We start from the raw sequence: 13,827 nt of genomic DNA on the forward strand, positions 1-13,827 counted from the left end.
TTACTTTAAGTCTGTAGACATTTAAACAACATTCTCAGGAGAACTTGTAGTTATTTTTCATTTCTGTGACTAATTATGATGCTGTTATATAACTGCCTCCATAGTGGCTCGGAAATTGCTTATAATGCTGGAGATTCAATCTAATTAAACTTAAACAATACACAAGCACTATGTTCACATCGCAAGCACAATTTGTAAACAAAATACTTTTAACTTGGTCATTATTTAACACCAATAAAAATAAAAAAAAACTAGGCCTGGATTTGCAGTGTAAAGTTTGCACCCATTTAAAGACAGTCATTAGAGACACTGCCGGCATACACAAATTAAGTCTCTGCTTTCAACATGGGAAGTTCATGCCATTACACCAGTGTCATGTCTTGTCGTTCTCTAATCCCCCCCCCCTCGCTCCTCCACTCTTTAATGCCTTTCACCCACTCTCTTCTCTCTCCCACTCATCTACCAGCTTTCTCTCTCTCGGCATCTCTCGTTCCCACCCAATTCTGGAATGAAAAAGAATTACATTTTCTGCTCAGTGCCATGCAGAACTGATAATGTAGAAATTGATTCGTCTTGGTGCAGAAATCATAACCCGGCCGCCGTCTCCCATAAGTCTTTGTCTCTTGTCTTCTGCGCTTCTCATCGGAAAACAAAGCAAATCAATGGTTCTTATGGAGACTAAAGACCGTGTCATGGTCTTGGTTATCTATTTTACTTTAGTGTTGCTCAGCTGGGACTGAGAGGTTGCTGTGTGGCAGCCGATTATTATCCAGTCCCTCACTGACATCCTCCGTTTTTTTTTTTATGAGCCCACTACCCTTTTCCCACTCATTTTCTTCCTTCCTTCTTCCATCTCCTCCTCACCAGGGAGAAAAAGTCTTCATCCAGAGAATCATTAATGACACAAACTCGCTATCTCGATATAATCGGCTTTGCCAGATCGTGGCTTCACAACACGTTGAGTAGAAATATGTCGCTGCTATAATGTCATTGTGCTTTTTTCTTTCCCTCAATCCAGCCACAATGAAGCAAGTGGCTCGCACTGTAGCCAAGGTGGAGCTGTCGGACCACGTGTGCGACGTTGTGTTCGCCTTATTCGATTGCGACGGTAAGTGTGTGCTTGCTCCTGTCCAGAAATGAAATACAGAACGAAACCCGAGTGCAATAATTGACAGCGTTTTTGTCTCAGGTAACGGCGAGCTGAGCAACAAGGAGTTTATAGCCATCATGAAGCAGAGGCTGATGCGGGGGCTCGAGAAGCCCAAGGACATGGGCTTCACCCGCTTGGTGCGCGCTATGTGGAAGTGTGCGCAGGACACAGCGTGGGACTTCGCTATGCCTAAACAGCAGTAACAGGGTATAAAGAGAGAGAGAGAGGGGTGGAAGGGTTTAAAAAAAAAAAAAAAGAAAGAAAAAAGAAAAGAAAAAAGAGAGAGACAGACAGAAAGCAGCATCGTCTGCAGCCAACGTAATTACGAAATGAACCTAAGATGGCATGTAATAAATCGTGCACATGCTGTAGTGGACAGTGCCGCTGCATGAGGTAACTGCTGTGAGAGAGAGAATAACACATTAGCCACTTCCTCTGGCACATCTGTAGCATATGTGCAAATATCACAGGCAAGAATTTCAACACGTTTTTCAATACTGCAAAAAAAAAAAAATTCTATTTAATAATAATTTATAATACATGTTTAGATCATTATATATCCCTAATATATTATTGTTCGCCAGAGGTTTGGTGGTCAGTAGACACAGGGTACAAACCTGTCCTTCATGTGTCCTCCTCTCCACCAACCAATTGAGCATGAGGGTTTCCTCCTTACTTGGTAAAACAGATATAAGTAAATTGGCAACTAAAAATGCATTGGGATTTCGGCCACTGGTCTCAGGATGGCCATTGGATTTCCAATGTGGGTCTGTTTCTGTACAGATACCAGTGTAAATACAAGTAACCAGTTTTTACATTTTTTTATGTTCCTCAAGAATACGAAATAAGAACACGCTCATCGTTCATTGCAGCTGAGCGTAAGAGTAGTATTATTGAACTCGGGTTATACCTTAAAGCTGAATATTTTCAACCGGTGTTGATTCAGTAACTACTGGATCATGGTTGGGCTTTTTTTTTTGTAAGCAGGTTTCGGTTCTTTCCCCATGGCATGTGCTTCAGATGTGTTGGATACATACTAGGTGGAAAATGCTGGAGTTCTACTGTAAGAGCTGAGGGGATTGTGGGATTCTTGACATCCACTAAAAAAAAAATTTGCTTTGCTCTACAAAAGGCCTTTTGTACATTTTGCCTTCTTACACACAAAAACATGGGCTTTTAAGGTCTGTTTTAAAACCAGACCTCTTCCACATTCAGCATCATCACTGAGATACCCTCTTGTTTTTCTTTTTATATATATATATATATATATATATATATATATATATATATATATATATATATATATAGATAGATATAGGAGGCTATGAATTGTGAGAAAAGCCACGTTGAGAAATTATGATGTACTTGAATATGTTATTGAATGAGTATATATGAGTGATGTGCAGAGTTACTATATTAAACCATTTTTCATGACAGTGTGAGTTTGTGGGTTTAATATGCGTTTGGAAAAGCAGCACAAATTGAAACCATTAGTACGGGTCTGTGCTGACACACCGGGGCTGTAACCGAAAACATATTTTAAAAGGATATAATTACAGATAGGAGAACAAGTGCTACAAGTGCTAACGAGTGAACAGGTATGGAAAAGGTCACATGCAAAAAAAAATAAAAAAAAATTGTCCAGTGTCATGTGACTTCATCCTTAGTTAAACTGGTCAGGGCTGCACTGATTTTAATTAGACTGCCAGTTAGTTCATGTGGGGAAAAAAAAAAAAAAAAATTATATATATATATATATATATATATATATATATATATATATATATATTAGTAGGTGGATGCATGCAAAAATAACAGCTGTCTAAATGTCTAGATGTGAGCAGCATTGCATTCCACCCCTACCACAAACACCATACATGCTGTGGTTGAGCAGTTTAACTCTACAGCAAAATGCAGTGAAAATCACAAGCCGTGCATTGAGCAAGATGGCCCATTTATGCCTGACGTTTCCTGTCTTCAGTTTAATGCTCGTGCCGACTGGTGCACACAGCAGCTTTAAGCCACATAAGTGTGAAATAGCTGCGTAATGTAATGCAGGTTTATGCTTAATATAGTAAACAAGGTTTTATGTGAATCTCCAGTTTATGTGCTGAAGCAGCATTATGGCTCCATGACTGGCCTTTAGTTTGCATATAGAAAGCCTGTGCAATAGATGATTCGTGCCAGTAAGAAAAGTGCCTGCTGATTCTCAGAAAGTTTTAATTGCAACCACGCATATGACAAACGTCTATCTGGGGAAAGGGAATAAACATTACTTAAGCTAATGCACTAATTTAAAACATCGACTTTTTGAAATTCTATGCATTACTGCCCTCTGCCATTTTAGATCATGTAGCTGATTTATTTAAAAAAAAAAAAATTATCCAGAAAGGTGACACAGCTACGTTAAGATTCATTAAGGTTTTAATTACGAATACATAAACAAATACATCTGTCGCGGTAGTTAAATTAGAATCAAAAACTAAAAACAGCCACAGTATGAACAACGTGAGTGCTGCTAATGATGGCTCCTTATTCACATTAGATGTTGTGCACAATCACCACACTCAGCATATGTAGCCTGATTAACTGATCAGTTTCACACCAATATCAAATTCAAAACAGATAAAAAGAAACCATTCATCGATTTATTGTCCAGACTGAAAAACAGAATATAACCGCTTCATTAGCTGAATTAAAAAAAAAAAAAAAAAAGCTTTACTAACTCGATATAAACTCATGAAACTAGGACTTTGACGATACAGTTCTGATAGTACAAATAAAAGGAAAGAGTAATGTAGATATATGAGCAAAGTGAGGTCACCACCTTGTGGCTAAGAAATGAAACTGCACCTGACATGACTGTGTCTGCTCGAGGCTTTACTTTGCTCATTATCAATAATGACCTGAGTACAGCACAAATACACTGCAGTTGTCTGGGGTGGCCAGATCCTCAAATAGGACACTACAGCATCAGAAAAAGTAGTCCAGAAGGATGAAGGAAACGTGGTGCTCGTGGGTTGAGCCCTCAATCACTGTCAAATTTAATGGAATTGATGTTGGTCGAGATGGTGCCTCCCCTGTAGCTGCCTCGCTTCTTTTTCGTCTTTTCGTGCCTAAAAGATTTGCCTTTGGTGTATTTAAGCACGTCGTTGGCCTTCTCGCCCCAATCTCCACTCGCCCCCAACTTTAAAGAAAAGAAAAGCGAGTAGTTAAAAGGCGGAGAGAAACAAAGTGAAGAGATGAAAATAGTTACCGTGGCCTACCTTGGCTGTGAAAGAATTGTCCGACATGCGCGGGTTGATCTCAATCTCCTCGTCTTTTATTCTACGGAAAGGGTTATTGCCATTCTTTAAAGAACACAACAAAAAAAGGGGGGGAAAGGCACTTAAGAACTGCTTCGCCACAAATAATCAGCGTTCGTTTAAAAAAAAATTCCAAATCCTGAATGATCTCAACCAATAGCAATGATTTATTAAAGGACTTTATTAAATGAAGCCTAGGGGGAAGCATGAACCCTTTATAAACCAATATAATCGTTATTTATAACCAGTAGATCTTACAGAGTAAACCCCCATTTCACAATCACACACCGTTAAATCTAAGCCAAAGCTCTACCGAGTGGCTGCTTTGATTTAAAATCCAGCTGAGAGTCATGAAAGCTGGTATAAAACATAGCGCTACTGCAGTCAGTCGGGAAATCTCCCCCACTGCACTCATTCGGAAATGACCCGAACACACAGCACATGCGAGAGGCTCTATGGAACTAAGCTAAGACCTAAAAAGCTCCCCGATCCTCCTTACCTTCTTTTTGGCTTGGGGGAAAGAATGAGGTGTGACGTGAACAGGTTTGTTCTGAGGCGTTTTCATCGAAGCTTCTTCGTCCTCGTCGGTCCTTTTTCTTTTGCCCTTTGAACCTGTGGTTTAAAAAGAAAGTGATCAGCAGCATAACGGGGGAACGTTAAGCAAAACAAACTCGTACTGCATCAAGAGTGAAATCGGGCTCAGAGAACGTTCGAATTACCGTTCGCTGGAGTGGCGTTAGTAGTCTTGGGAGTTTTCACCTCCTCTTCCTCAGATGATGAGCTCTCCGACGAGCTACTCTCTGGCTTTTTCTTTGCGGCAGCGTTCGGCGTGCTTTTTGCAGCAGGGGTGGTTTTTACAGCAGGTGTGGTTTTTACTGGTGTCTTCGCTTCCTTTTCGTCATCAGAGCTTTCTTCACTGGACGATGACTCTGCGGGCTTCGCTGCAGCCGTCTTTGTGGTAGAAGCAGGGGTTTTGGGAGTTGTTTTCCCGTTGGTCACGGCAGGTTTGGCCGGGGTCTTTTTGGGAGCTGGGGTCTCTGGATCTGAGCTGTCTGAAGAGTCGGAGCTACTGCTTTCAGCCTTTTTAGTGCTTGTTGGAGTCACAGAAGGCTTAGAAGTGGCAGCAGGTTTTCCTTTAATCTTCTTATTATCCTCATCCTCACTTGAGCTGTCTGAGCCACTGCTGCTGGATTTAGCTGTGGGTTTAGCTTTTGTGGGTGTGGGTTTAGCGCTTGTGGGTGTGGCTACTTTAGCAGTAGGGGTGGAGCTTTTTGTGGAAGGTGGAGTTTTAGCTGTTTTAGTCGCTGGAGTCTCATCTTCGGAGTCGGAGCTGTCACTGTCGGAGCTACTCTCAGCTGGTTTAGTTTTGGGTGTTGCTGGTTTAGTTTTGGGTGTTGCTGGTTTAACGACAGGAGCAGCAGCTTTCTTAGGAGGCTCCTCTTCGTCAGAAGAGCTGTCAGAGTCCGAGCTGCTCTCTGCAGGCTTGGATGGAGTCTTGGGTGTGACTGGAGTTTTCGGTGTGGACACTGGTTTGGGTGTGGTTTTTGGGGTTTCTGTTTTGCCTGCAGGTTTGGCAGGAGCTTCGTCTTCGGAGCTGTCAGAATCTAATAGGGAATAAAACAGAAAATTGCCTTGTTACTTCTTATAGTAAATGTCATGAGCAATCTTTCAAACTCAAAGGAATTATGACTTGCTTCTAGAAAAGGTGGTTGTTCTCACCTGAGCTTGAAGACTCTGCTTTTTTTGCAGGGCCACCCTTTGCTGGAGGAGTTTTAACGGGGACAGCTTTAGCAGGTGGTTTGACTTTATCATCATCATCATCAGACTCTTCAGAACTGGAAGATGACACGTCTGCAGCCTTAGCCGGGGCAGCCTTAGCCGGGGCAGCCTTAGCCGGAGCAGCCTTAGCCGGGGCAGCCTTAGCCGGGGCAGCCTTAGCCGGGGCAGCCTTAGCCGGGGCAGCCTTAGCCGGGGCAGCCTTAGCCGGGGCAGCCTTAGCCTTCGGTTTCTCTGCTTCATCATCTGAATCCTCAGAGCTAGAGGATGAGGAAGAATCCTTCTTAGCAGGAGCTGCCGCAGTCTTCATGGAAACTGCTGGGGCTTTAGCAGGAGCTGCTTTAGATGGTGCCGCTTTGGCAGCTGGTTTTTTTGCTTCATCCTCAGAGCTTGAATCTGTAAAACCAAACAATCAGGATGATAAATTTAGACTTCAGAAAATACTAAATGCTGTATAACAGGGTTAGCTTCACGAATATCAGAATAGTGTGCTGTTCATACCGGAGCTGTCTGAACTGGACTCGTCTTTCTTGGCTGCAGGTTTGGGAGCCACTGCCTTTGTAGGGGCTACATAAAAACAAAAAGCATTAGATATGGATCTAGTAGTAGTTTTTTACAGTTTTTTACAACTTTACAGTTATCCAAACCTCTTACCGGGGGCTTTCTTTTCTTCCTCCTCGTCACTGCTGTCTTCACTGCTGTCTGATGAGTCCTTTTTAGCTGCTGGAGCAGGGGCTTTCTGAACTGCAGGTGGAGGTACAGCGCTGTATGTACCTATAAGCAAAAAACACAACCTCAGCCACATTACAAACAACCAGGTTTACTTTCTGAAATCATTTTATAATTGTGTTTTTATTTTATTTAAGACATTACCTGCTTTAAGTTTCTTACTAGGTGGTGCCTCCTCCTCTGAGGATTCTTCACTGCTACTGCTGGCATTGGCTGTAGCTGGGGCTTTCGCACTGGCTTTCACCGGGGCAGGGGCTTTCACCGGGGCAGGGGCTTTCACCGGGGCAGGGGCTTTCACCGGGGCAGGGGCTTTCACCGGGGCAGGGGCTTTCACCGCTGCCTTTAATGCACAAATAAAAAAATATAAGGAAATCTACCTTCTGGATGCATCAGAAATCTCTCTAGAGGCTTCTGTGCTACTGCTGTCAGAGCTTTTCCAGACGGAATCCTACCTTTGCTGGAGCCTCGTCTTCAGAGTCACTTGAACTTTCCTCGCTGCTGCTGCTCTCCTGCTTTTTCTGAACTGGGGCTTTAGGAGCAGCTTTAGGAGTCACAGTCTTAGGCTTGGCTCCTGAGAAGCACAGAAAAAATTTACAGCCTTAGGAGACACATTTACTGAGCAGTGTGTTGAAATTAACAAAATGCAATAGTGAATTACAATCTGGATATGTTATGATTCATTTACAGAGAATTCAGCACCCAATTCCCTGAAGCTCATTTTCAAGAAATTTGGGGAGGTCACCAAAACAATGGCTTAAAGACCTCTTATTTTATTTTTATTATTAAATGAAGAGTGTTAACTCCACGTGTACTCCATAACTACTCAGTGTCATGTTAGCAATAATCTACCTGTAGCTGCGGGTTTGGCCGGTTCTTCCTCCGAGTCAGACTCCTCACTGCTGGAGCTGGTGTCCTTCTTCCTGGCTGCTGCAGGGGACGAAGCTGCAGGCTTCACAACTGTGACCTTCTGAGACACCAAACAACACAACTGCAGAGTTAGGAAGCATATCGTATAGAAGGAAATTGGTCAGATATCAATCAGATTTTAGGAACATTTGAAGAATCTAATGTTTACCTGTACTGGTGTTTTGGTGGCGGCTGCTTCATCCTCAGAGTCACTGGAGTCATCACTGCTGCTGGACTCTGCCTTCTTCGCCGCTGGAGATGCCGCTGCCTTCTTCGCCGCTGGAGATGCCGCTGCCTTCTTCGCCGCTGGAGATGCCGCTGCCTTCTTCGCCGCTGGAGATGCCGCTGCCTTCTTCGCCGCTGCCTTCTTCACCGCTGGAGATGCCGCGACTGTCAACATACACAAGCATGTACATGTATATGAAAACACTGACTGTGAAGCCACAGACAGAACCGATTCCTGACCCTGATCAGTACAGAGTTCAAAAGTCACAAAGATCTCCTTTACCTTTAGGTGCTTTCTGGGCAGGCGCTGCATCCTCCTCATCGCTGCTCGAATCCTCTTCACTCGAACTCTCCTCATCCTGCTTTGCTTTTTTCGCACACGGTCCGTTAACCCCAGAACCTCCGGGGACCGCTTTTCGTTTTGTAGCCTCCCGAGACCTTCAGGATACCAAAACAGTCAGTCAGGTACAAGCAGTTGGTAGTTGATGCGAGGTAGAAAGATTATACAACATCTACTTACTTAACCCAAAAACTGAAGATGTCTATCAGTCCTTCTTCATTTTGGTCCTGAGGTTTCTAAATTGGAAGAAGAAAATGTTGTTCAGAAACTTCTCCCCAAAAAATACTAAAATCAAAATCATAAGGGGAAAAAAGAGGGAGGTTGCTTTTTTTTAAATGGGGGTTAAAAAGGCTTAAAGGGGAACATCACGGTTTATAGTGGTGGTTATAAACTGGTAATTACACAGATTGAGCACAATATGGGAATTTATTAGTAGTAATCTCGGATCTTAAACATTACCGTTGAGTAGATTAGATTAAACTGTAATACATGAAATCATGCATAATACATACTGATCATTTATATATTAATACACTTTGTTGTATTAAGAGGTTACAGCGATGCAGACACACACGCCGCCAGACACGTGTTTAAAGCAATCCACGCACGCATGCTCACAACGCGCGCGCGTGTGTCTCTGTTTAACACATCAACACTATATCGCGTATACTTACGACTTTCGCCTGCTTTATAAACTCCTTAGCGGCTTTGGTGAACTTGTTCTCTAGTAGAAACGTATAAACGTGTTGATACAGATCACTCGGCACCGAGCTGCCCGCCGCCATCTTCACTGCACTGAAACGCGCGACGAAGCCGATCACGTGACGACGGGGAAATGGCGCACAAGAAAGACGTCACGGGGCTTTCGTTTTGTAGCTCTTCTAATGCCGCATCGATGAATGTATTTTTATGCCAAAAGTGTGTTTTAACTTTTTGTATCCGTATTCGAGACTGTTACGAATTTTTATAGTAACGGCAATCCTGTTTTCTTGTCTCCAACACGACAGGGGGCGCTGTGGCGTCCGGCTGAATCTCAAACGCCTTCTATTTAAACGCATAGTGCACTAGGGGTAAACGCGGCTTGTTTCGAATATAGGGCACCTAGATAGGAAGGAAGCGGCTGTTTGTATTCAGGCTGCGTGTAAAGTAGAGAAGATACGTATTAGTGACGCGAATTTTCAATAATAGTTGTTTCTTCTTTTATTCATGCATTAGTATTTTTCATTCTCTATAAAATAAATATGTATGTTAGATCATATATATTTATCTCGATGTCATAAATGTAAATCATAGCTCCGCTTTACCCTCCCGTCCAGTAGGTAGCGCCAAACCGTATAGTGCACAAATCGCCTCGATGACAAGAAGGAGAAGAAGGCTGGTTTGCCGAACCGCCATAAAACGTAAAAAACGTGGCAAACAGAAATGTACATTTGTGTAAGAAATGTAAAAATTCATTACTGAAAATAAATACAATAAAATGTCATTTCGACTTGTAGTTACGAGTTTAGTCCAGTAGGCACAGTAGGCACCAAAACTCCATAATGAATCGCTTAAAAAAAAGAAGCCTTTACTGCCAAGCCCTAATGACGTCTCCATGTGTCTATAAAACATATATGTATATAAAACCATATATATTGATCTTTGTAAAATTGCAAACTCGTATGTGGTGTAAATAACAAAATGAACGATGCCATTTCGACTTGCAGCTACGCTTTACAATCCTGTCCACTAGGTGGCGCTGATTCACCAAAACCTTAGAGTGGACATCTCGCCTTTAAGAAGAAGAAGAAGAGGGATTTCACGTTGCTGTCAAACTGTCATGGCGGCGCCCTGTGTCTTATAGAAGAAGTCTTGTTTTTTATTTATATATTTTTAGTGTTGAGTGTGAATTGTGCCCCTCAGCCAGGTTGAATTCGGGTTTGATAATGCCTCGCTACGAGTTGTCTCTAGTGCTGAAGGCCATGCAGAGGCCAGAGACGGCGGCCGTGCTGAGGCGCACGGTGGAGACCTTGATGGAGCGCGGCGCCGTGGTGAGAGACCTGGAGAGTCTCGGTGAGAGGCGGCTGCCGTACACGATCAGAAAGCACAGCCAGCGGCACACGCGAGCCTCCTACTTCCTCGTCGACTTTCACGCCTCCCCGTCGATCCTAAGCCCCTTGCTTAACCACCTGGAGAGGGACGTGGACGTGGTGCGGCAGACGGTGTTAAATAAGGACACAGAGCTTCCAAAATCTCCGTGCTGCGCTTCTTCTTCACCTTCTCACACTGACCAGAGGACTTCTGCATAAACGTGAGGATTTCAAATTACCAAGTGTGCATCAAGAAAAACAAATTGAGTTAATTTTTATTAATCAGCTTTACATAGATGAAAAGATTATAAAATAACAATTTAGACATATAGAGTGCTTATAAGTATATACAGTGGTGAGACATCATGATCAAGTAACCCTGAGAGGAACCAGAATCAGAAATGACTCATCCTCAACATTGTATGTCCATTCATTACAGTTCCATCATGGTTGAGGTGTTCAGTGATGGAGACGTAAGTGCAGAACTGTTCATGCAAACTGCAGCCTTGAGCCTTTATCGCAGACTGTTGATTTGAATTACAATACAGATCCAGTCTCAAAGTTCTTTAGATGCTCCTCATGGATCTGTAGATTGTTATTATAGAGCAATCATCAGATGGACTTCAACTGAAGAGAACCCCATTCAGAGGTAGAGCATCAGGATGAATCAGGCAGATCTGAAAATAAGAAAGGGACAGGATTAGGGGTCAATGGGACCTCAGGAATACGAGAAGGAACTCTTAAGTCTTAAACCAAGAAAATATTGAGAAGAACCAGTGGAAAGGAGTGTCAACAGGATGACTTGACATGCTCCTAAATTCTCGCAGCAGATCTGACAGTAGTTGCAGCTCAAAGGCAAACCACAGGGTTCTATTCATGCACATATTCTAGTACATTACAGCTTCTGTAGTATCATCATCTTCACATTTCCATCATTTCAGACAGTCAACAGTCAGTGCTTTAGTGGGTAGTGCTCCTACTTTGTAGCTTGTTCTTTGTGCCTGCATAGATTTCTCTGCGTTTTCTGGTTTTCTTCCTTCCTTATATAAATGAAAAGTGCATGTAGGTAGAATTGGTTACACTAAATGGCCTAAATGTGTGTACAAGGTGAAAGACCTAGGATAAAGCAAATTATTCCTTAAAAAAAAAAAAAAAAGCCTGTAGATCTTGTTGTAACTCTGTGTATTTATTTCACTAAAATTGAAGCCACAACAAAACATCTGTTGGGGTGCTGATAATATTAAGTACAATTTTCTTAATTCGCATTAATCTGGGAACAAATTAGCATTGTGTTTGAACTTCTTTTCATTTGGCTGGTCAGATTTTGAGTTATTGGATTGACCGGTTAAATCCTTCTCAAACTGTTTCCGTTGCTGGGAATCACATGGTTACTGTAATTAAACTGAACTATGACCGATCAATACTGGGGAAGGCCCCAGTCAATACTGGGGAAGGCCAAGCCACCGTGTGGTCACCTCTTAGTTCTGACAGAGTGTGAGCATCATATCTATTAGTGTTTTTTAGGGATTTTATAGACCACACACTCACTGCTGGATTAACAATAGAAATAAATACAGGACTGTGTTCTTGTACGTGTATAAATTGCTATAAACTAGAACTTTTGTTCCTTCGTGTTCCAGTTTTGGAACCAAATCACTGTTTGCTAGGTGTTTTGGTGTTTCTCAATCCCGCAGTGATCCAGATGTGTCCTTCATATTAAAGTGACTTATTTAGATCATCTGAATAGGATCATCTGCCAAAATGCTGTAAATGTGAACAAACGTGTCACCAGAACGCCTGCTGATGAAAACATACCCGCTATGCGCAGCTCAATGATGGGTTTACCTGATACCAAGAAAAATATATCAACAGATAGACTTTTGACCCTTTTCACCTTTATCACCTTCACTTAGACATTCTAGAGATTCTAAATGACCGTCAAAGCAGTATAAGTGATTTACCACTGTCTCTGTGATGGACTCTCTGAGTTACCCATGATGCATTGCAGGCATTCAGTAGTTTTATTTGCAACATGATCTTTATTGTAATAAACAATGACATTTTGTTTGTTTTCTCAAAAAGACTGGACTCTTAAAGAGCACAACAAAACCCCAATATAAATTCTGATCCTGCATGAGATATGACCTGATTTCAGCAGACATCAGGGTCAATGCTGTACTGTTTTGGATTTTGCGAATGTTAAAATCTTGTTTTTTTTCCATCCTCAGGTTTATAAGGAAGAAGCTGCGCTGCTGGGCTCTGCTGCATTATAGGCGTGTTTGTGTGAGAGTTTATTATGAGAAATGAATTAAAAAAAAAGTAATCTTGGTTTTTTATTTTTTATCTTACAAGATGTACATACGAATTAAAAACTTGAGCGATTGACTGAATAAAGGAGAAAGAAAACATGCAATATTTTACCCTGTAAATTATTACCTTGTAAATTATTAGATTGAAGCAGTGAGTCTGATCAGAATTGAATGATTGCTTCCGTAGTAAAACCATCAACAGTAATCACTGCTCTGATGAAATATTGTGTGTGTGTGTGTGTGTGTGTGTGTGTGTGTGTGTGTGTGTGTGTGTGTGTGTGTGTGTGTGTGTGTGTGTGTGTGTGTGTGTGTGTGAGCTTTGGAGCAGAGAATGTGTTCTTGATTGGACCTGCTCTGATTTTCTGAAAATATTTTATGCCTGAGACACTATTCAGATTGTACAGAACGTTTTTTTTCAATGTTATTTATTCTGTTTTGGGTCATTATCCTTTTGGAGGTGTCATTACTGAGGCTGAGCTTTTTGACACCCAGGGCAGAACATTTCATTCCAGAATGGCTGGGTTTATTTGGAAATCTGCTGTAAATGTTCAGCATGGTTGCCATGTTTACTCACTGAATTGAACAAGATTAACTGAAACAGTAAGCTCATCATAAATAAAAGTAAATACCTTCATGGTGCTTTCACGTCACATGCAGCTTGATCAAACACATGTATCTGTTAAACCCATTTACACTGATCAAGTTGACGGCTTTTTGTACATTCGTGAGGACTGCTGTGTGAAAGCTTCTTTTAGATTTTAGAAGAACAGGCATTTTACTCAAATGATCTATTTCCATGCTGCTTGCAGAGTCAACAAAGTATATTTGTTCAACTATTCTGACTGGCTTTTTGGATCATTTGGAATTTTTTGCATAGCAAAATACAGATATGAGGCTTAGGCCTGCTTTCTGCACCTCAGAAATACCAGCAGAAGTTTCTTATTTCACTGGATCATCGTTAACAAAAATGTATATGGTTCTTTCACTTTCAAATTGATGAGAAGATTGTATTTCTTAA

The 13,827-nt window shown here is 41.8% G+C and overlaps 3 protein-coding genes across 14 annotated transcripts in view; 2 read left to right on the top strand and 1 right to left on the bottom strand.

Annotated features, from left to right (window-relative positions):
• micu1 (mitochondrial calcium uptake 1) overlaps positions 1–2,586 on the top strand; it is a 36,655-nt gene extending 34,069 nt beyond the window's left edge. For all 4 annotated transcript variants that reach the window (XM_083540481.1, XM_083540482.1, XM_083540483.1 and 1 more), the window contains exons 11-12: positions 1,019–1,108; positions 1,190–2,586. In XM_083540481.1, the coding sequence (XP_083396607.1) occupies positions 1,019–1,108; positions 1,190–1,353 (254 nt within the window). In that variant the 3' untranslated portion in view covers positions 1,354–2,586. The remainder of the gene's footprint in view (positions 1–1,018; positions 1,109–1,189) is intronic.
• Positions 2,587–3,556: 970 nt separating this feature from the next.
• Positions 3,557–9,282, bottom strand: nolc1 (nucleolar and coiled-body phosphoprotein 1). 9 transcript variants are annotated; one of them, XM_083540412.1, is made up of 15 exons: positions 9,106–9,282; positions 8,612–8,667; positions 8,375–8,529; positions 8,036–8,256; positions 7,810–7,927; positions 7,413–7,531; positions 7,105–7,300; positions 6,886–7,005; positions 6,733–6,798; positions 6,374–6,627; positions 6,175–6,313; positions 5,175–6,059; positions 4,955–5,067; positions 4,417–4,477; positions 3,557–4,337 (listed from the first exon to the last, which is right to left on the bottom strand). In XM_083540412.1, exons 1-14 carry the CDS (start codon positions 9,214–9,216, stop codon positions 4,457–4,459), a joined length of 2,574 nt encoding a protein of 857 aa, XP_083396538.1. In that variant the 5' UTR covers positions 9,217–9,282; the 3' UTR covers positions 3,557–4,337; positions 4,417–4,456. The 9 variants fall into 9 exon arrangements, with proteins under 9 accessions (XP_083396538.1, XP_083396534.1, XP_083396536.1 ...); XM_083540408.1 differs by having other exon boundaries at positions 4,417–4,500; positions 6,175–6,627; positions 7,105–7,190; positions 7,245–7,300; positions 9,106–9,281; XM_083540410.1 differs by having other exon boundaries at positions 4,417–4,500; positions 6,404–6,627; positions 9,106–9,281.
• A 910-nt stretch (positions 9,283–10,192) lies between these two features.
• On the top strand, positions 10,193–12,913 carry mrps6 (mitochondrial ribosomal protein S6). Its single transcript, XM_083540554.1, has 2 exons — positions 10,193–10,721; positions 12,729–12,913. The coding sequence occupies exon 1, from the start codon at positions 10,357–10,359 to the stop codon at positions 10,717–10,719; it is 363 nt and encodes a 120-aa protein (XP_083396680.1). The 5' UTR covers positions 10,193–10,356; the 3' UTR covers positions 10,720–10,721; positions 12,729–12,913.
• Positions 12,914–13,827: the final 914 nt, after the last annotated feature.

This window comes from Silurus aristotelis, assembly GCF_946808225.1.
Source record: "Silurus aristotelis genome assembly, chromosome: 4".
Lineage (NCBI taxonomy): Eukaryota > Metazoa > Chordata > Actinopteri > Siluriformes > Siluridae > Silurus > Silurus aristotelis.